Genomic DNA, 21,025 nt, shown 5'->3' with positions numbered 1-21,025 from the left:
TTCTATCTTTCTTGCTGAGATGCTAAGGAGATGGACTCAGAAGTGTGCTTAGATTGAATTGTCCATTCCAGCAGCTATAGAACCTATTGAGTCCTGATGTCCTGGTGATGGGAACACGGCATGGAGCTGCACTAGGAACACCAGCTGAGATAAGGCACACTATTTCCATTTTTTTCAAATGGCCATGCACCCCTGTTGTCCCAACAAGTAACAAGGAGAGAACAGTACTTAGATAATTTGGGGTTCTGCTCTTGCTCTAAAGCTATGGTTATAGCTTTAGATAAGGTGCAAGGGGAGAATTCATTATCAAAACCACAAGAAAAAAATAGCCATATAGACCATCAACTTACCACAAACATTTGTCAATGTTAAAACTAATATACCTTTAGCCAACTGTAGCGACTTATTTCAGGCCCTTTTCCTTCCCCAGAAAACCTCTAAGATAAACCTTGTGCTGACACAAACCAGTAAAAAGTGATTCGATGGGATGGAGACAGTCAGGCCTTCTTTGGGACACCTAAAATGATCTGGATGAGTCCCCACTGTGGGCCAGGTCTGGAGAGACACATGTGCCTCTTGGAAGGTGGAAGGGGGATGGGTACAAAAGGTATCCCCTGATTAATCTTGACTTTTTAAATCAACCACTTGGACCTCACTTAGGGAGTCCAGTGGACACACTCTGATTCCATTTTACAACACTGATTAGTTTTCTCTCACAGGGTGGCAGTTTGCAAGGTGGGCAATACCTGAGCTGTGGCATTCACAGTGTGTGTGTGCAGCCTTGCTTTGAGGAAACACCTAGGGGCTGGTCAAGCAAGTCCCAACCAGTCACTGAAGTGAACGTTATCAGGAGAGGTCACATGGCTCCTATTTTCTTCCCATTCTTCTGTGGGACAGGCTACAATTAGCTCATGCCCAAATACTTTGCAACAACATATACATCGCGAAGTAAATTTAATAGAGATTAAAATGTTAACATATATTATTCAATTAATAACAAAGACACTAGGATATATATATATATATATTCCCTTCCTACCACCCTTGTACCAATGCCAAAAAAAACTGGTAGGGAGTGTGAAGTCTAGAAACTGTTAATTGATTTTTTTCCCCTTTTACAAACTTCCCATGTTGTTAAGGCACGGAAGCAATTAAATTCCATTCACTGGTATGGCACCCCCCCCCCCCAAAAAAAAACCCCCTTAACTCTTAGGCAAACAAGCTTCTTAAAGAGATCATATTCCATTTCTCATCCTTCTTTGTAGTAGCATGAACACCGAGGCCCAGAACAAGTGACTATGGTTATAGCAAGTCTAAGGGAATAGGTTAGCTATCTGTGACACACAGGAAAGAGGGAAGATGGTTCTGGAAACCTAACTGCCATTTCTGACACTCCAAAGACGTATCCTAAAGGTGTTTTGAAATAGAACAAGTTTATTTTAGTTACTCTCAGGGTGATTTTGAAAATTTGAATCTGCAATGAACTGTCAACTTTCAGAGGGAATGACTACGGTAATTAATCTTGTCCTTGTATTTGCCTCAGATAAAGAGTATGGAACTGAGAGTCTCGAAGGGAAAGGAAATGGGTAGAATCAACAGGACTGAGCTCAGACTGGAGAGGAAAGATTTGGATCTAGGCCAATAAAGATGCTCAGCTGAGCTTTCCTAGACTTGGTGCACCCAGGGGCAGTCATCCTTATGGAGTGAAGCAGGGGCAGAGGAAAACTGCTAACTTCAGCCACTGGGTACCACTCTTTCTGTAATGCCACCTTCCTCAGACACACCTATGGAGGACGTAAACAAGAGTACCAGAACTGGAGTCAACAAGAAACATCCTTATGGGACACTACAGGGGTGGTTGTCTGGACACAGGTAGATTTTCCCAGGCAGCCATTCCTACATGAGGTTTAATACCACAGTCTGGCTGGAAATTTCCCTCTGACCATTGAGATTTTTAGTGTAAAGGGCAGCAATGGCCATGTTGATGACCACTATGACTCACATGTACTGGGTCCCAAGTAGTGGTGATACTAGGGTCCCTAATTCCAACTTCAGAATGAACAGCCACTCTCAGTGAGGAGAGAATGGGTGAAGGAAGAACCCTTCTGAAGTGGATACTTTTCTAATGTATGGGAAGAGCCAATATTTGCAGCAGTAAATTGAAAACCCTCTTAAAATGATACTAGATATCCATGGTGTCTGATATTCAGAAAATATCCTAAATTTCTAATCTCTGTTTGGCGCAGAAAAGATTCTATCCCTAAGACCACCTCTGTAGCCTGTTTTTTGATTAGTCGAACAAAAACCACCCTGATTTGTTGGGATGATTTCTGTATTCAACACTTGAGAGGAGGCCAGTAAGACAGGTCCCTGTGAAAGGGGAGACTTGGCTGCTTTGCAGTTAATTAATTTAACATCCTACATCAGCATGTAAAGGAACCCAAATATTTCCTACGGAAATTCTGCAGCATGTGCTTCAGAGTCATATGAAAAATATGTCTTCCAGAATCTGATTCTCCTCCAGGTCTTCAGGGCTCCTGCGCGTCCCCACTTTCTTCCAGATAGATTTCTGAGGGCTAGGTCGGAAAGCACTCCACACTCCTGCTGCTCTGGAGGGATGGGACTGAGATTTGGGAGCAGAATTTGGGCTCAGAGACTGAACCAAATCCAGCAGAGATGCCTCATACCTGTAAGACAGCCCAGACAAAACAGGATCAATTAGAACATGAGAAACCAAAAGCCCCTCAGAGGTCAAACCCAGGGCAAGGGTTTGACCACAGATTCCACCATGGGGAAACTTAAGGGAAAAATTCCCCAGGAGGGGTTTGAGAATAAGGCCCCTGTTACTGTCTGTAAGGTTTACTCTTCTGCTGACCCCACCAGCCCTTTCTAACTTAGGAAGAGAGACTATAGAAGAGCAAGAGCAGTCTTGATAACCGGGATGATATTGCTTATGTCAAACTACACTGAGGCAGGCAGCCTCAACTTGGTTTCTGCATACATGCCTTGCCTTTCCCTTAGGCACGGTGGAACCACCATTCTACTGCTCTTCTCTTCCCCTCCTATACAGGCCTTGGTTCAAATCACTTGATTCATCTTTCTGGATCTCAGTTTCCTTACCCATAAATAAGAAAATCAGTACAAATATGTCAAAGACCCCTTTGTCCAGTGGATAAGCATTATGAGTGCTCGTCTTCTTGGAGATCAAATCTGTCCCATAGCAGAAGTACTTTATCACTTCCGAGTCATGAAGAACATGTAGAATTCTTCAGCTTCTCTGTCATGCAACAGAAAAACTTGCACACCGCAGGAAGCACACCCAACACAAGTCCTGCTTGGTATTTATTCCTAACAAAGGGGTTCTGTGTCTTGTTCCGAGTGGTCAGAGGTTAGCCTTATGTTCTTATGCATGGTCAGCTAACTGGAAAAGGCACATCTGTTAAGCAAATGTAACTTTTGAGAGTGGAATCGACCTTGTGCACATACCTTTGTCTTAGAAAACACTGGCTGGGGGAGAGATTTTTGCCAGATGGTATCTTCATTAATTTATTTAAAGATGGAAATTTATTTGTTTCATTTAACTCCACGATAGAGAAGATTTTATGTTTTACTTATCTTTCCTACATTCTGGACCTGACAGAAATATTGTACCCTGAACTACCAACAATACGATTGTCTGCACAAAGCCCGCATTAAGTCATAATGGTTGATGTGCTCGCATGGACGGGAAGCTTCACAAGTCCCCACGCCCACTTGAAGAGCCACAGGCACTCCTACTAAGGTAGAATCTATTTCTCTCCCCTCATGAAAAGCTCTTTGACAGCTTGTTCATGCCCATATAATTAGCCTTAAATCCACATACAGATAGGCATCGCTACCAGAATCAGTAGGTTGCTTGTGTGTGTGTTCAACAATAATAATTATAGAAGAAGAGGACATGAATTTGAGAGGGGCATATAAGGGACATGGTAGGAGTTAGAGAAATAAGAAGAAAAGGAAGGGGTGAATATGATATAAATACAGTGTACTCATATATGAAATTCTTAAATAATAGAAAATGTATGTTTACATTACAAAATTCAAATATATAAAATTATATAAAGAAAAGCCCTTTCCGTATCCAATGTCTCCACTCAAATGGCACTCCTATTCCCTGTATCAAAAGCCAGTGCTAACAGTCTGGTGCTTAAGATTCTATATACACCGACAGTGGTTAGCACAATGCCTGGGCCTCTAGTTGCTGCTCCATAGTAAAGCTATTTCTTTATTTGCTATTATGTTGTTTAATTGTTTTATGAAGAAGTAGAAATTCAAAGAAAGGACAGTTATAGGATCTAAAAAACAAAATGAAACACCCCAAACAACTCCAGTTAATAGAGACATTAAAAGCTATTAAAACAAATTACTTCATGAATAAACAGAGAGAAAGGACCAGAGACGAAACATAAGTATACCTACTCAAGATACTGACTAATCATTTGTATGGGAGAATTTTCTGAATAGAAAAATCCTGATAAATACCCAAGTAAAAAGAAAACCTGGGAAATGATGCAAGATATTACAAATAATTATTTGTAATAATAGATATCACAAAATGAACTACTTTTCTTCGAAGGAAAAATACTTGCAAGGGAAATGAAAAAATATTAACAACTTGGTGCAAAAATGGGCAAAAGAGCCATTCTTTATAGAAAATAAAATTTCAAGGCTGGAGATAAAGCTCATTTGGCAGAGCGCTCTGTGGGATGCATGAAGCTCTGACTTTGATTGCTACTGCTACATGAAACCAGTTACAGCAGAACACATCTCTAATCCCAGCTCTCTGGACATGGAGACAGGAGGGTCACAAGTTCAAGGTCATCACTGGCTGTGTAAGAAGATGGAGGGCAGTCTGGGTTATATAGCCCCGTTTCTAACTGAAGAATGCATAAGTGAATAAATAAAATAAATGGTAATGATAATTACAAGATATTGCATTTGGTTACCTTTTTATTATTACCATGGAGCTTGACATTGGATGTTACACTTTCACTGTCAAATATACTTGTATGCATTTATCCACCACCAAAAATGAAAACTCTATGACATAGTTAAAGCTAAAAATTCAGTTTCATGTCCTTGTTTATGAATAAAGTATCCATTACCTGCTTTTTAAAGAAATGACAAAATAGACCCATTCAAATATTTCAGGTGGACATACACTCACTCTTGAAACAATTTGGTAATGTCTTTGGAATCCAGTGAGATCATCTGCTGTATAATCCCATTTCCAGGACTATCTATGGATATCCTCTCATATACATAAGCAATATGAATAAGAATAATCAATGATCATTTTATCTAATCACAAGAGTGAAAATAACCTAAGTATCCATTCACTGCTTGACTGTCCAGTTGCATCATGGTTGTTGACAATAATAGAACATTATAGAGCAATTCAAACAAATGAGGCATGTCTACAGTTCATGCATCTATACACATGCCCTAAAGCATGCACGGAAAGTTTCTGAAAGGTCACAGAGGAAGCTGGTGATAGCCACCCCAATCTGTGTACAAAGCTGGCTGAGAGACTGGAGCTGAAGTAAAGAAGCGTCTTAAATAAACATCCTTACACATTTGCTCATCTGATGACAATAACTAAGAACAGTTGAGTTTTCTTCTGTGAACCGTAAGCATTTACTGCATTGGACACAAATGTCTTCACAGGCTCCTTCTGTAACCCCGACAGCCTATTGAAACTTCTCTATGAGAATACAAAGAAACAGGTAAAGGAAAGCAGAGATTTTATGGGATTCTTGGACTGTGAATAGACACAATAAATAAAATGTCTAAGAGTGATTAAATTAGCTCTAATCTGCAATTTTGAAATCTTAAAAGTACCGAGCACTCATTTTTTTTTCACTGTTTAGTAACAACATTGATCCTTTACCCAAATCTGTGTGTCCACAAAATCTGACTCAGGGGGATATAAAACATGCATTTTATGAATAATTTGAAATATATCTGGCTCCAAGAGTTTTGAGAGACTAACCCTGGAGCATTATCATTTCTTTGAAAGACTTACATCTTTACTAGTTCACAATCACACTAACAGAAAGAACCTTCTAAAAATAATGAAACCTTTGGCTAACTTCCACCAAGATTCACAAGATGCCCACTTGTGTATTTCTGAGTTCTCGTAAAAAAAAAAAAAAACTCACTGTAAATTGGGGTGCTGCTTAGTGGTATTCTGTATCACAATTGAGAAGGGAGGAGGGAATAAATATAGATGAGAATGAATATAGAAGGGAAAAAAAGTCATCACTCCCTACACAAAGCACTTGATTTCAGAGATCTGCGTGAGTCTAATAAGCTGTGCCACCATAAGAATGGAATGGATCCTTTCCTTTGTGTCACCACACACGGATTGTAAAGCACACGGTCTGTCATTTACGACTACTTTAAAGCACTAGAGAATGTAACATATCTAGCTTTTTAGCATCTTAATTGCTTTGGGAACTTATAAAATGACCATCCAATATAAAATACTTTCATTTCTATAGAATTATAATTTCCTGCTAATCATGAATTAAGACACAATTTAGAACAGTTGGAAAAGCTACAGAACAATTGAAATTTACAGGTATTTATTTCATTGTCATGAAAGGTAAGTGCTGCTGAAACTGAAGACCATTATGTGCCAGACTTCCAAAGGCAGAGCAAACTGCAGGAGAACACAGTGCAGAAACCAAATGAAGAGAAGAGACTCTTGCCTCATAAACCTTGTTAGATCAAAGTGGTAAGAGATTCTCCCGTTCATTAACATTCACTGTAGTACATTTAGGGCACACATAGATAAGCCTTCAAGGACTCCAGGAAATGTGAGAGCAAATGGATAGAATTAGAAAAAAAATTATCCTGAGTGAGGTAACCCAGACTAAGGGACAAAATGGTACATACTCACTTTTAAGTAGATATTAGCGGTAAAAAAAGAATAACCATGCTACAATCCATGGCCCCAGAAAACTAGGTAACAGGAAGAACACTGTGGTGAGGGGGGACTATCAGTCTGGCACAAGAGACTCTCCCAGGAAGACCCCAGCTTACAATCCTTGCAATAGCAGATGTGTAATATGATCTGGCCATCTCCTGTGATCAGATTGGGGCCTAGCCCAATTGTCATCAGAGAGATACCACCCAGCAACTGATGGAAACAGATGCAGACCCACAGTCAAACATTAGGTGAGGTTCAAGGAATCCTACAGGAAGGGGGTGGGGGAAAAGGACTGTTGGAGCCAGAGGGATCAAGGACATCACAAGAAAACTCACAGAAATAACCAACCTCAGCTCACAGGGGCTCACGAGACTTAACTGACAACCATGGAGCCTGCATAGGACTGATCTAGGCACTTTGCATTTATGCTACAGTTGTGTAGCTTGGTCCTCTTGTGGAACACCTAACAGTGGGAGCAGGGGCTGTCTCCAACTCTTTTACTGGACTGTGGGACCCTACTCCTCATACTGGGTCACCTTGACTAGCCTTAATACATGGGAAGGTACTTAGTTTTACTGCAACATATATGCCATGTTTTGCTGATACTCATGGGGGACAGGACCTGCCCTTTCCTGATCAGAAACAGAGGAGGAAGAATGGATTGAGGGACTAGAGCGGAAGAGGATAGGAGAAAATGACTGGGAAGAGAGGAGGAAGGGGAAACTGTGGCCAGGATTCAAATAAATAAATTTATTAAAAAAATCTTGTTTAGAGAAAAAAAGATTAGTCTGTCAGCAAGACTATAGGACATTTTCTTAATTAGTCATTGATGGTGAAAGGCCAAGCCCACTGTAGAACCCGTCCATGGCCTCTGCATCAGCTCCTGCCTTCAGGTTCCTGCCTTGTTTGAGTTCTTGTCCTGATTTACTTCAATGATGAATAGTGATGTGGAAGTATAAGTCAAATAAACCCTTCCCTTCCCAAGTTGCTTTGGTTATGGTGTTCCATCACAGCAATAGTAACCCTAATAAGACACAGGGTGTATGCTGGAGGCAGCACCACGACTCCCACACTAAATGTAAGAGGCAGCACTATGGCAATGCGTCTACGGAGGTATGGGTGCAGACCACAAGACTGATCATGAGTCAATACTCTCCTTGCAAATGAGCATGACTCAGAACACCAGGAAAGATTTTCTTTGAGTTTACTGATAGTGCTCTCCATTCTAATTGACAATTTGTTGCACTGACAATAGTATTTCAGTGTGCATGTGCCATAGGGAGGTTAAACACACATGCATAGTTCCCTAGGTGAAGGAAGAAAGAAAAGAAGGGAGGGAAGAGGAGGAAAGGAGAAAGGGAGAAATGCAAAAGAAGGGGAGAAAGAAAAAAAATAGTCAAGAAAATGGCATCTGATTTACTGTTAATCTCCCACCATGAGGCTTTACTGAGTTAGGAAAATGAGAAAAACTTGGCAGAAAGGGATGAAAGGAAAGGGAAAAGTACCTGTAGCCAAACAGACTGCTTGACTGTTGTTAGCCAAGGACAGGCTAAAGCAGATTCAGATAGGGGAGAAACCAGCTCTCTGGGGATCACTGTCAGACCTCAGGCCTGTGGGAACACCTTTCAGCAGTCTAGAAGAAAAATGAAAAAAAAAAGCAACCCAGAAAGATTCCCTACCTGTTAAAGGTTGAAAGCATTCAAAAAATGGAATGATAAGAAAAAGCTCAATGAATCCATTATTGAAACATAAGAGCTGTCAATAAGAAAAAAATTGACTCTGATGAAGATAGAAGGCCAGGGACTTCTGGCTCATTAGAGCCGGAACTGGGTCAGCATAGTAACTGAACTGGACAACCCTTGTTTGAGTCAAAATCAGTGATAAGCAGTCTATAATGAAGCATACTAAACACTAAACTATTAACACATATAGTATAGATAGTGAGATTACGGTTATTGATAATTTATATGCTACTTCAAAACCCCACAATACTGTTCTAATTGCTCCAACTAAACAGAAGCACTTACGGTGATTGCTGTCAAGCCACCTGTAAGAGCATGCTCATTTTACTTGAGTGAACCCTTCCTACTTTATGTACATCTACAGCTACCATGGGTGGCCTTGTGAGGAGGTGAATTCTGGTTCTTCATGTCATAGTACTTATTTTTTCTTAGTAGGTTAAGTCTGAAGATAGTGGCAAGAAAGTTGATTTGAAGTTCATTACAGACTACAGAATGTTTTCAATTTCTGTAAAAGCTAGCTAAATATACTTATTAGTAGTGTTCAAAAGTTAGAGCTCTTGGAATAATTCTAATTCTGTGCTACCTTTGATCTTAAACCTCTGGCAGGAAAAACTTTACACACAGGCAGACTTTGTTAAGTCTGTGAAGAGACACCATGACCATGGCGACTCTTAGAAAGGAAAACATTTAATTGGGGTGGCTAGCTTACAATTCATAGATTTAGTTCATTATCATCATGGGGGAACATTGTGGCAACATGGTGGGACACGGAGGCATGAAGGCAGATATGGTGATGAAGAAGTAGCTGAGTGCCCTACATCTTACAGGCATCAGGAAGTGGTCTGAGACACTGGGTGGTGTCTTGAGCATATATAAGACCTCAGAGCCTGCCTTCATGGAGACACACTTCCTCCAACAAGACCACACCTACTTCACAAGGCCACATCTCCTAATAGTGCCACTCCCTTTGGGGACTATTTTCTTTCAAACCACCACACAGGCTTTGTTTCATTTTTTTTTAAATTCACTTAAATAAAATATCCAGTATCAATAATGTCTGGCTTTTCTTTAACATGCCTGTTATAGAACTATCTAGACATTACTTACCTACACAGCTTTCTCTACTACATTTCTTTCTTTCTTCTTACAACTCTTACAGCTGCAAGAAGATAGATTAAAATTTTCTCTCACATCAGCATTGTTTAGGTAAAACATTTCTTGGCCTTAGTATGAGGTTTTTGATCTTCCAACATTTTAGGAGTCTATGTTTCCCTTAAGAGTTCATGACCATGGTGGTACATCCCTGTAATCCCAGCTCAGGGGGTGTAGGCCAAAGCATCAGAAGTTCAAGGTCAGCTTTGGCTACCTAGCAAATATGAGGCTAGCCTAGGCTACAAGACATTCTCCCCCCCAAAGAAAAACAGACAAAGTAGGAATGGTCAATTTTACTGTAAATGTGTGGAAAGTGAGTATCAGCAGATGATTAGGCTATTTTGAACCACTAACATTTTCAATAAATAAATAAAAAAAAAGTTCATGACCACAGTGCTGAGTGAGACAGCACTCTCAATGGGAAGAGCTTTCTTGCTCTTGTGATCCTTAGAGCCTTACTCACCTAGATTAGCTGAAAAGAATTATTTTTGTTCTCAAACAATTTATTTTTAGATCTGAAGTTGTCTGGGTACTTCAAATGGATCACCTTGCACTTTCTTTTAATCTAAAAGGAATGTGAACCCAGGATTTCTCTGTATGCATAAACAGGAGCAGAGAGAACACAGAAGTTCATGAAATCTGTAGGCTGTGAAATTAAAATGTTCACATTGATACAAACAATAGCACTAAAGTAATGATGGCATGTTACAATCCTGCCATGAAATCTTGTCTGAGTCAAAGTCAACACCTTGTAGCCTACAGTGTACATCTCAGCTGCTGTTCACCGAGATGCTTGTATACAAGTGGAGAAGGAATGAATAGGGTCTGCTGTGGTACAGCACACAGTGGAGAAGGAATGAATGGTGTCTGCTGTGGTATAGCACACAGTGGAGAAGGTCAGTCTGGGAAAGGTCTCAAGAGGAGCAAGGAAGGAAAGCTACAGCCCAGGCTACGAAGTTCATCTCTGAGCATTAGAGCAATGTCAGTGTCCCCTATCTCTCCAAAGAGGTTCAAGAGGTTTCAGAGGAGAATGTTAGTATGTGGCCTAGAGACTGTCTTTGTGACATTCTGGCAAAGAATGAGTTTGCTTTTTGCCCTTGTTGGGGATGTGTACCTGAGGCTAAAGTGGAAAATTTAGAATTAATTCTGTTGGCAGAGAAAACCTCAAAACAGCCCAGTATAGACTCCGTTGTGTGGTTGTTAGTGTTCATTCTTATGAAGATTTACAATGAAAAATAACAAGCTGAGCTAGGAAAAATACAAAATATACAGATTGAAGAGAAAAGGGACGCCAAGAAGTGGTATAGAGCTAAGTCCTGTGTTCAAGGGGATAAACAGATTTAGGAAACCCCTGAAGTCAGAAAAATGTCAGGGGTGTCCCTGTATGGAGGTCTAGAGGCCACTGTGTGAAGGTGAAGCTTATATTGCCTTGTAGACAGCAAAATTTAGTTGACGCCGGTCATGGATACCTGTCAAGGAAAGCTGCTTATGAGAGAGTGGAACCAACCCAAGAGAAAGAAGTGTGTTGCAGCCAACAAGGGGTTGGAGATCTGAAGAGCACTTTGACATCAGACATAGAGATGCAGAGTTTGGGATTTACACAGCTGGTTTTTGGTCTTGCTTTGGTCCAGTATTTCCTTACTATTCTCCCTTTCCTTCATTTTGGAACACTAATATAGATCCTGTTTAATTATATGCTTGAGGCAGATGACCTGATTTTTTAATTTTGATTTTATAGGTGATTAAAGTTAAGATTGCATGAATCTTAGAAGAGACTTTGAGCTTTGGGCTTTTAGTTTGAAACAGTTACTGACTATGGGGACTTTTGAAGCTGGACTGAATGCATTTCTGCATTATTTTATGGCTACGAGCCTATGGGGTTAGGGAGTGAAATGTGGTGGTTTGAATAGGAATGGCCCCCATAGAATCATGTGATCGAATGCTTGGCCTATAGGTAATGGCATTATTAGGTGTGGCCTTGTTGGAGGAAATGTGTCACCATGGAGGCAGGCTTTGAGGTCTTATATGCTCAAGCCAGGCCTAGTGTGGCAGTCTCCTTCTGCTGCCTGCAAATCAAGATGCAGAACTCACAGCTCCTTCTCCAGCACCATGTCTGCCTGCATGCTGCCATGCTTCCTGCCATAATAATGGACTAAACCTCTGAACTGTAAGCCTGCAATAATTAAATGTTTTCCTCTATAAGAGTTGTCATAGTCATGGTGTCTCTTCACAGCAACAGAAATCCAAACTAAATATATCAAATGCAGTTAGTATTGAGGTTTATAGTGCTGGTAGTCATGATCTACAATCTGTGAGCTACAGAGAAGATATATCTTAGATCATTTAGAAAATACAGAATTAATATTTGGGCCTATGTGCTTATATCCATACCTTTTTTGGTGAGGAATGTGGGGGAAGAGCTTTACTAGGTACTGTGGTTTAAATACACTTGGTGCTGGAGCTACACAGCTTGTTGGGATTATCTCTCAGCTACATGAGGAAAGCTGTGATAGGACTGATACTTGCGGCATTGTAGATTATAATCATATAGTTGAAGGACATGGATACATCCTTTCCATGCTCTTGGGGCAAGCTAGAGTGATGCCAAAGTTTTTTGTACTAACATCTAGTTCCAAAACCACCACAGAGGACACCACAGAGGAAGGAATGCTGCCTCGATACTTCAGGGTAAGCATAGGTGTTGGCAGGGGTTGAGACCAGAGGCAGCTACATTTCTGGAACTGTAGGACTCTTCTGGATGCTTCCAAATATAGGCGATGGTGAAACAGATTTTACAAGAGTATCTACAGTCTCAAGATCATGCATTGAGGAGGAGACTTTCCCTAATTATTGCAGGGCAAGCATGGGTAGATTCAGCATTGTGGCTATGGCAGTTGCTTGCCCTCACTGTAAGGATGTTGAGGGAGTTGGCCTATGTCCAATGAGTCAATGTCCAATGATACTAGAGTTTCTAACAGGGCAAGTGTTCAGCTTTGCTAACTAACCCTTGGCTGGGCACTGAGGCAATGGGACACTTAGCAGTGACTACTGTAGTTGTTTAACTGCTGGGGGGCTGGTACAGTCCAAATGAGTTTCTTCTTGGAATAAGGAATCACTTAGAATAGCCAGTTTCTGGTTTTTGGGAACCTATTCCCTATGCTGGGATGCCTCATCCAGCCTTGATGCAGGGGGAGGAGCTTGGTCTTGTCTCAACCTGATATGCCATGCTTTGTTGACTTCCATGGGAGGTTTTACCCTTTCTGAGAAGTTGATGGGGGGGGGGATAGAAAGGAGGTGGGGGAGGGAACAGGAGGAAAGGAGGGAGGAGAAATTGTGATTGGTATGTAAAATAAAAAAATAATAAAAAATGAACAAAAGATTATCTTTTTCTTTATGTATGACATGTGCAAGTGCCATGGTACACATGTGTAGTCAGAGCACAACCTTGGGTGTTTACACTAGCCTTCTACCTTGCTTGACATAGCTTATTGGCTGTAGGTGGGTTCTCATGTCCTCCTCCTTATATGGGAAGTACTTTTACTAATGGCGACATCTCCCTATAATACCAGAAAAATCCTGCTAAGGCAGGTCATTCAAGATTGCCTTTAAACCATCTTTGCAGTGGTACTATTCATGGCATTTGATGGTAAGGCCAGTATCATTAACACACATTGTTCCAGGCTTCCTGAAAATTCTTTTTCCCCACAGCACAGAAGAAAGCTAAAATGGATTTTAGCATATTGGATGTATCCAACATAGCTGTCTTTATACTTCTGTTGCAAGGGCAAAATATAAACAAATCATATTTTGGGTATAGGTATTTGCCTGAAATTCCGGCACTTGAGAAGTTAAGGCAAGAAGATCCGAAGTCCTAAGCCAATCTGGGATACACAGGAAGACCCTCTTAGGAAAACCAACCCAAAGCCAAATGACAACAAAACAAAACAAATAAGCCAAATGCTCACCTCAGAGTTGAGTCTAAACATATTCCTAATGTTGTCTAGGTTAAATCTTGGAATCACATCATGTTTCTCAGGCTTATGGGCCTTGGGAAGTTCTATAATGGTAGTTACTCTTTGTAGAGCATTTAGCATGGAACAGAATAGTGTGAAGTACTTTATATATACTATCTTGCTTAATCATCATGACATGTCCATAAGGGAGCTGTTATTATTCCCATTTTATAGATTAGATAAAATTATTTTTCAAAACTGCAATGCTATCATTGAAGCCCAGGCCTATAAACCCAGGTGTTACAGGGTTCTTAGGTGTCCTATAATTGCCTCTTGGAGGTTTATGTTTTCATGATTCTGAGGATTACTTTATGTAACATATATAAAGCAATTTTCTACAAAGGAATTAAAGTTCCTAGAACAGTTAGAGATACTCAAAAGAAGTCTCTTAAAAGTTGAAGGTAAGGGAATCTGGTGATCTCAAACAGATGAAGAATTCCAAACTGCATTTCTTTCATGAGACTAAAAACTGTGAAATGCTAGCAAGGGCTGCAATACTGAAAAGATGCCACTAATTAGTTTTCAGAGTTGAGGTGACACACCACAGCAAGCACAACCCTCACCTATGTCTGGATTAACAAAGAGATGGAATGCTTATGTCACACGGGCCAAGGTAACCTTAGTAACTCTGCAACTGCTTGAGATTACAGAGTGTAAAATTCTGAAGTGTGCTTGCATCCTACAAATGTGCGCCTTCTGCTTTCATTTTAAATATATATTTTTTAACATTTATTTATTTATTATGTATACAATATTCTGTCTGTGTGTATGACTGCAGGCCAGAAGAGGGCACCAGACCCCATTACAGATGGTTGTGAGCCACCATGTGGTTGCTGGGAATTGAACTCAGGACCTTTGGAAGAACAGGCAATGCTCTTAACCTCTGAGCTGTCTCTCCAGCCCCCATTTTAAATATTTTTTAAAGCTGTACATGGAGATGCACACTTGAAATCTAAGCACTTGAGAGGCTGATATAAGAGAATGCAAATTTGAGGCCAGCCTGCACCACAAAGTGAAGGCATGTCAACAAATAAGTAAGGAAACAAACAAAAATTGACAAACACATTGGCAACGTATGATTGTTATAGAACATTTGGACAGTATAAAACTGTGAGGAATAAAATGCTTAAGATCTTGTCTTCACTGTGCGGTCTGGACTTTGTAGCATGTCCTGAAGCTGAGGCCTGGATTCTAGGTCACTAGTAAATACAAGATGGGCATTATTCCCTTGATAACAATGTCCCAATGAGGTTCCTTTAGGATTGATAATCAGCCGATTAACTTCATTTTTTTTTACCTTATTCTATAAAGCAAATATACAAAGAGATATGGGTGATTACAACATTTTATTTTTGAAATGGGGTTTGTGATGGCTAATTTCTCTTGTCAACTTTATTGCATAAAGAAACACCTAGGGAATCACTGAGGCATACCTCTGAGTATGTTTATAAGGGTATTTCTAGGGAAATGTAATTGAGGTAGAAGATCCTGAATATGTCTGCCAGCAACATAGGCTGGGTCGCCGAATAAATAAGAAGGGAAAACAATTTCAACTGAGCATGTACATATCTCTGTCTCCTGTCTGCTGCAATGCATACAAGTAGCTTCATGTCCCAGCTGCAATGACAGTGAGCAAAAATAACCCACTCCCTCCCTCCTTAATTCTTGTCAGGTATTTGCTCAAAATAATGAGAAAAGTAGCAATTTATTGTTCTTGCTATGTATCTCTATATGGGCTCAAACTTAAAACCCTCCTGCCTCAGGCCATCTGAGTGCTCACATCCCATGTATGCACAACAACAGAGGTACTAATGGGATTTACAAGTGAGAATTATTGCATCAGCACACCATGATCCAATCAAAACAGGAGCTGTCCATTTGCTGATGACTGCATAATGAAAATCAGATATATTTACACATTCGCATTTTATTCAACTATTATGAAAAATGAAATCTGAAGGTAAATGAATGGAGCTAGAAACAATTATCCTGAGGTAACCCAGACCTTAAGATAAATATCACATTTGCTCTTATATAAGGATGGTAGCTTTTAAGTTTTTGATATGTGCATTTTATTTTGAATAATCATAGAAATTAGGTATCTATAATAAGGGACAGTTAATCCCAAAGATTCAAGGAGAAAGACCACTGACCATGGACAAATTAATTAAAGCAAGATTTTTTAAAATTGTGTAGTATGTAGCTGTTTTCCTAAAGGCAGGGGTTCAAGAGATTGGCAATAGACATGGGGAAGATCAGGGATTTTAAAGCTCAGGGCAAGGGGGTTTCAAAATGGGGGATTTGGTGGGAAAATAAGTAGGGTTACAGAAGCAGAATATAACAAGGTGGTCATAACAAGGCAGTCATAACAACCTTTTGAAACAAAGGTATGGTTGCCATTCCTGGAACCATTTATAGTTAAGGTTACAGGTGGAGCATGGCCCAATCCTTGAGAAACAGAGGTTCAACTATAAACAGGAATGAACCTAGTTTGTCTTTACTATAAGATGGCTTTTAAGCCTAATATGGAGGCAGTCTGGTTCATCATGATGAGGGGGATGAGGGAATCCAAGGAAGGGGACATAGAATATAGCATTACAAAGGGACAAAGAGGAGCCCAGATTAGGAGGATGGGAGGGCAGGGTAAAGAGAAAGAATGGGGTGGGACAACTAACACTAAAACAGTGATGCTCAGCCTTCCCAGTGCTGTGATCCTTTAATACAGCTCCTGATGCTGTGATGACCTCAACCATAAAGTTCTTTTGTTGTTACTTCAAAACTGTAATTTTGCTACTGTTATGAATTATAATGTAAGCATCTGATATGAAGGATATCTGATATGCGACCCTCAAGGGGGTCATAACCCTCAGGTTGAGAACCACTTCAATAAAAATAAAGCCTTTTGAAAAGCCACATGGGACTGGTAGAGCTTTCATTTTACATATATATGAAAGAAATTTAGATGGATTTACCATATAACATAGAGACAGCGCCCCAACTAGACATCTTATGTCACCAAGTAAAACCCCTAGTGCCAGGAAAGGGTTACAACTTATTGAGCCACTGGCCAAAAGAGTCCCACAGGAGCCCCCCCCCCCCCCACCAAATTACAGGGTATTACAAGACTATTGGTTATGCCACACAACTTGCTGGTAAGGCCCTATTGCTGAAGACACCACTTACTTATGCTACTGAACACGGAGAAATTGAGATGGTGCTGAACTAGAAACTTCACTCTATTGATTAATGTCTAAGGTGCTGTAAGGTACTTTTCTTGCTACCAGAGGAGAAAAGTAACCATCACTATCACCTAGCTACAAACTCTCTCTGGTGGTTTGAATAGAATGGCCCCCATTGACTCATATGTTTGAATGCTTAGCCCATAATGGCACCACTATGGTGTGTGGCCTTGTTGGAGGAAGTGTGTCACTGTGGGGGAGGAATTTGAGGTTCTTAATTTGAGGATATTTTGCATTTACTCAAGCCATGTCCAGTGTAGGATACACTTCCTGTTATATGCAGATCAAGATGTAGAACTCTTAGCTACTTCCCCAGCACCATGTCTGCCTGCATGCTGCCGTGCTTTCTGCCATGCTGATGATGGACTAAACTTCTGAACTGCAAACCAGTCCCAATGAAATAGTTTTCTCTGTAAGAGTTGTGGTCATGATGTCTTTTCACAACAATAGAAGCCCAAACTAAGATACTCTCTAACTTACAACAATGCAAGATACCTGCCTGCAAGATACACTGGTACAATAATGGTTCAAATATTATAGGAATAACCAACCACTTTATGACTGGATTTAAGGCTCACTCCATGAGATAGAACCCATACCTGATGCTGCTGAAGTGGTCAGGAATTTAAGACTAGACAGGTAATGAGATCTAGAGAAAAACCTACTGTTATTATTTTGCTGAAGGAACACAGTGATAAAATGACTCTTAATGACATATTGCTATACATATGGTCAATATATCACTTATCAGAGAAGATTCTTTTGTAGTAGATGGTAATTAACACACAGATCCACAACTGGACAATGTGCATAGAGTGAGAGACTTTAGAGTACTCAGTCCTAAATGGCGGTGTCAATCAATCCCCTCCCATCAAGGCTCACAGATCTATGTAGAAGAGGAGGTGAAAAGGCTGTAAGAGTCAGAAGCGGTGGATGGCTCCAAGGAGAAAGCACCTTTCAGACCCAACAGGACTGATGCATAGAAGAACTCTCAGACTAGGACATAATGTATAAAATCTACACAGTTTCAACCCACACAAAATTCCAGCACTGAGAGGAGGATACAAAGTCTCACACCTAACCAAGAAGGTATTTGCACTTGATACCTGCTGGGTAGGGAAAGCCAGTTTTCTCCTATGTACTCCAGAGCAGACCTCATGCCCATTAGTAGTTGACCAAGACAAAACTGACTCCATATTTGCTTGTTTGCTTTGATGGACTTTTTGTTTTAGTATTTTTCATCTTATTGGTTTTTTTGTTTGTTTTGATTTTTTTTGTTTTTGTAAATGGGTAGGGAGAGGAAGAGCAAGAGGGAGAGAAATGAGAATAAACTTGGAGTGGTTATGGAAGAGAGGAGGATCTGGAAGGAGTTGAAGTTGGGTGGTTATGGAGGAGAAGAGAATTCGGAAGGACTTGAAGAGGGGGAATACAATCAAAATATACAGTATGAAAACTTTAAATTGAAAAAGAAAAACAGTATCTTTTTATGAAACAAATAAAAATTTCCATGCATTTAACTGTTCTTGGGGTAATGCAGCTGCTAGCAGAGAATCCCAGGTGCCAACTCAACTAAATGAACACCCCTTTGAATGGACCGACTTTCACCTTCCAGGTTAAACATGGGAAAAACTGACATTTATAACCTCACATTTACTTTATGAAGTCAACACACCTTTTTCATATTAGAACTTTATATTGTCCTCAATTCATGCACATTCCTCTGATTACTTCTGTTTTCACTACAACACACAATGGAAACAGAGCTAATACAATGTGACTATGCCACATATAAACTGTTACTCTATAGGCAGATACAATTAAGCTGAGTTCTTGGCCTCATTTTAAGAAAGTGATTTTGAAAAATCTGAAAATATTTCAAAATATAATATTTTGAAGCTAAGTATCTTTAAAATCTTTATAATAATATATTTTTATAAACACACAAGTTAATATACCTGTATATGCCCACTATAATACTTGATATATATTAGCTATTCAATGAATGTGAATGGATTCAGTTATCCACATGGGCGCCATTCTGCTGTGAAGAGACACCATAACCATGGCAATCTTCTTTTTTTTATTTCTGAGACAGAGTTTTTCTGTGTAGTTGCCCTGGCTGTTCTGAATCTTGCTTTTTAGATCAGGTTGGCCTCAAACTCACACGGATTCACTTGCCTCTGCCTCTCAAGTAGAAAGGAAAACATTTAATTGGTGTCTGCTTATACTTTTTAGTCATTATCATCATGTGGGGAAACATGTCACCATGAACTTCATCCATATTCTGTACTCTTCCATGTTGTGATTTAAAAAGAAAATCAATGGGCTTCTTATCCCAGCCCACAACTCCAGGCAGAAGACTCCCACTCTACTGGAGGTCAAGCAGGTACTAGGAACCCCAGGAAAGATACTCCCCACTGCCCAATAATACCTCTTCAGTCTGCCCATCAATCCCCAACAATATCCACTTCTCTGGGCTCCATATCCTGGCTCATAACCCCTGGCAGAAGACTCCTGCTCTGGAGGTCACACTGGTATTAGGAAATCCAGAAGACACCCATTCTACTGAAGGCCACTCCAGAAGATGCCTGCTCTATTGGAGGCCATGCTAGTATTAGGAACCCCAAGTACCTGGAACCCAGAGACCACTCTGGTATCTAAAACCCCAGAAATCATGCCAGTTCCCAGATCCCCAGAACCTCAGAAGCAAAGCAAGCACCCCAAACTCCAGAGGCCAAGTAGACTATCAGTTTCAGCATAGACACATTACTGGACCTGAAGGCTTGTTGGTCACCAGAACCACAGGCCACTCAGGTCAGAAAACCAGAGAAGAAACAGAAAACAAGGGGACGGGAAAACATCCAAGAAGCATTCAACTAACAAAGATAAACTCAGAAATCAGCCCTTGTAGTAATGAGCTGCGGGCCGCCCCAGCTCCCGGCCACCGGCTAGCTTTACCCGAAATAATTACACGGAAACTGTATTCTTTTAAATACTGCCTGGCCCATTATTTTCAGCCTCTTATTCACATCTTGACTAACGCATATCGAATAATCTGTGTAGCACCACAAAGTGGTGCCTTACCAGGTAGATTCTAGCATACGTCCATCTTGGGCTGGAGCTTCATCGCGTCTGGCTTCTCTCTGAGGAGAGGCACGGCGGTCTGTCTAACTTAGGAGAGGCGTAGCATCTGACTGAGCCATCTACCTCACTTCCTTCTTCCTGTTCTGTATACTCCACCCACCTAAGGGCTGGCCAATCAAATGGGCCAGGCAGTTTCTTTATTAGCCAATGGGAATCCTCCATCATTTCCCCTTTTTCTGTTTAAAAAAAAAAGGCTTTAACTTTAACATAGTAAAATTACATATAACAAAACAGTTATCAAGTAAGAATTAGTTATAATATTTATATCTACTTTATCTTTTATCAAAACTAAGGAAAACTATAACTATCTATCTATTCTTCAACTCCATCAAAGACTCCAGAAGGATATAATATTACCTAAGTAAACAAGAAATAAGCAACTTCCAAACTCTAGAAATGACAGAGACATCTCGCTGCCTGGACAGTCACCCAAAGTTCTTTTGTACTGTTGGGGCATCCATCTTCAGCCTACAGGCTCATAAATATCCATCAGACATTTCTATGCAGCAGGAAATTTCGAAGGCAGTTCATTCACTATCTGCTGTGTCCTTCAGAATGTCTCGCAGACTCTTTCTTGAATCAGGAACCCCAAAAGATCATCTCATATTTAGTCCTCTCTCTGTGGGTTCTTTGTGTCCAGTTTATGCCAACAGTCCAGGCAAGAGCAGTTTCTTGCCCAAGTGGCTATCAAACTCCATAAGGATCCTCTTCGATGCCCATCTTCCTCTTGAAGTAGATTGGTGCTGCCAGGAGCTGACATGT

The 21,025-nt window shown here is 40.4% G+C and overlaps 1 protein-coding gene across 6 annotated transcripts in view; it reads right to left on the bottom strand.

The window, feature by feature from the left end:
- Positions 1-346: 346 nt before the first annotated feature.
- Kiaa1328 (KIAA1328 ortholog) overlaps positions 347-21,025 on the bottom strand; it is a 284,272-nt gene continuing 263,593 nt past the window's right edge. For all 6 annotated transcript variants that reach the window (XM_038329545.1, XM_038329547.1, XM_038329546.2 and 3 more), the window contains one exon: positions 347-2,687. In XM_038329545.1, coding sequence (XP_038185473.1) covers positions 2,483-2,687 — 205 coding nt within the window. In that variant the 3' untranslated portion in view covers positions 347-2,482. The remainder of the gene's footprint in view (positions 2,688-21,025) is intronic.

The sequence above is a fragment of the Arvicola amphibius genome, chromosome 5 (assembly GCF_903992535.2).
Source record: "Arvicola amphibius chromosome 5, mArvAmp1.2, whole genome shotgun sequence".
Classification (NCBI taxonomy): Eukaryota; Metazoa; Chordata; class Mammalia; order Rodentia; family Cricetidae; genus Arvicola; species Arvicola amphibius.
This window is presented reverse-complemented; position numbering and strand designations above follow the sequence as displayed.